General features: G+C 30.5%; 1 protein-coding gene across 2 annotated transcripts in view; it reads right to left on the reverse strand.

Annotated features, from left to right (window-relative positions):
- Window positions 1-1,169: 1,169 nt before the first annotated feature.
- Window positions 1,170-1,938, reverse strand: part of LOC110115623 — a 21,548-nt gene continuing 20,779 nt past the window's right edge. The window contains exon 5 of one of the 2 annotated variants that reach the window (XM_020848907.2): window positions 1,170-1,527. In XM_020848907.2, the coding sequence (XP_020704566.1) occupies window positions 1,523-1,527 (5 nt within the window). In that variant the 3' untranslated portion in view covers window positions 1,170-1,522. Of the gene's footprint in view, window positions 1,531-1,938 lie in introns of both variants that reach the window. The other variant, XM_020848906.2, reaches the window with a different exon arrangement.

The raw sequence follows: 1,938 nt of genomic DNA on the forward strand, positions 1-1,938 counted from the left end.
TTTGCATCACAAAAAACCCATTCTTAGATTAATCCAACATGATCTCATTGTCACCCCCTTCCCAATATGTCAATGTAAAATATAATTTTTAAAGTTTATGACGATAGCTCTCAAGAGGTCAGCAAACTCATTATGCCTTTCCAAGATAAGGTTTTTTTCTTATGCCGTCGGTCATATAAGCCAGCAAAACAATCTTTCACATTTCACAATCCAATCCAGTCCAATCTTTGCAGCGGGTTTCTTTTAACTTGTCGGTAATTATGAAGATAAATATACTATTATTCTTCTCTCCTCAGTCTTCGTTACCTCGAACAAGTCGATAAATTCTGCCCTAATTCACGACCGCCCAAAAACAAAAAACTATAATAAAAAAAAACTGAGATGTTATATTATTTTTATTTTTAATCAACAACTTGAAACTTGTATTATTAAAGGTGTATTATTATCTGAAATGACACACACTCATATATGCGCTAAGCATTGCGAGATCAAATCTTTTTTAATTCACTTATTGCTTATTTACATTTAATAAAATGGCCCATGTCATCAATTTTCTTTCCTGTATTTTTCTTGTAAAAATTATTTCCTCTGCCTCTTTTGTGGGTTTATCTTTGATGGGTGTGCAATGCTACGGTTAAAAATTGTATTCATATCACTAAATAAACACTAAACAAAATACATTTGGACCAATAATAAGATGTTAAGTGGTCGCATCACTTGAGGATTTCATTTAATATACAAAGTCGTGCACATTTTTTACAGGTTGATTAGGACACTTCTTGGACGGCAACTAATTTATTTATTTTTTTATGGAGAAAAAATGGCAATAAATTGATGGCTTAGTGATATCACAGCAAGCTCACCGGCCATGAAAAAAAAAAAAAAAACTAACTAGTTTCTTAATTTAAAAAAGTTGCATTATTCCCTGATAGCATAAATTATCGGAATAATTTTAACCAAATAGCGGGTTTAAGATATCCTATTTGTGATTGGTTAATTCTCAATCTCAGCCATCTTAGAAATTAGTGTTCAGCACGTCCCAAGTACCCCTACACAAAAAAAACATCATAAAACCCTATCACATAACTCTTTCAATAATCCTCAATATATTTTTAATTACAATTAATGCACATAAATCATCAATATAAAATATAATTACATAGGTCATATACCAGAAAGAGTTGACTATATATATATATATAAAACCAAATGTCAATTGCATAGAAGATATTTGCTCATATAAAAAATCCAATACAAATTCTACAGATCCAAACAAATAATACATATTAAACTCCAAAAATTATCCAAATCAACATACAAATGCTCGTGAGAGCTATTTCTTTTCATTCTGTTTAAGTTTATATAAGCACATAAATAATCATATAGGGTGTAGAAACTTTAAATATATTACCATATTAGAATAATTGACAAATTTGCCCATCTTTCTCGAGCATCCAGAGGGAGCATGAACCATACATATTTCTGAGTACAATTAAGACTCCAAAACAGCAGCCTACCTTGCTCAGACTACTGCACAAAAAACACAAAGATTCAGAAAAAGAAACATGCATCTATTTACTAGAGGCATTTACATCACTAGCAATCAAAATACTGCTACATGAATGAAAAATGATGCATTACAAACCTGAGAAAATCGAAAATGGTACATAGCATAAATCATATAATTTAAAAGCTAAAAATAATAAGAATATATATTAGATGAAGGAAAAGAAAAGAGATTTACCGAATGTATAAACCCATTCTAAGAACAGATCATATACATCAACAATATTAAAATTGAACCATAAACGCCACTTCACATAAGGTTTCTGATGCGGATATCGGTACGAAGATTTGGCGCATCTATCACAGGCGGCGTCGTAAATCGACGGGCATTATTTAAATTTTCATTTATGTATTATTTTTTGAATTTTAGCT

The sequence above is a fragment of the Dendrobium catenatum genome, unplaced genomic scaffold (assembly GCF_001605985.2).
Source record: "Dendrobium catenatum unplaced genomic scaffold, ASM160598v2 fragScaff_scaffold_264, whole genome shotgun sequence".
In the NCBI taxonomy this organism is placed as follows: domain Eukaryota; kingdom Viridiplantae; phylum Streptophyta; class Magnoliopsida; order Asparagales; family Orchidaceae; genus Dendrobium; species Dendrobium catenatum.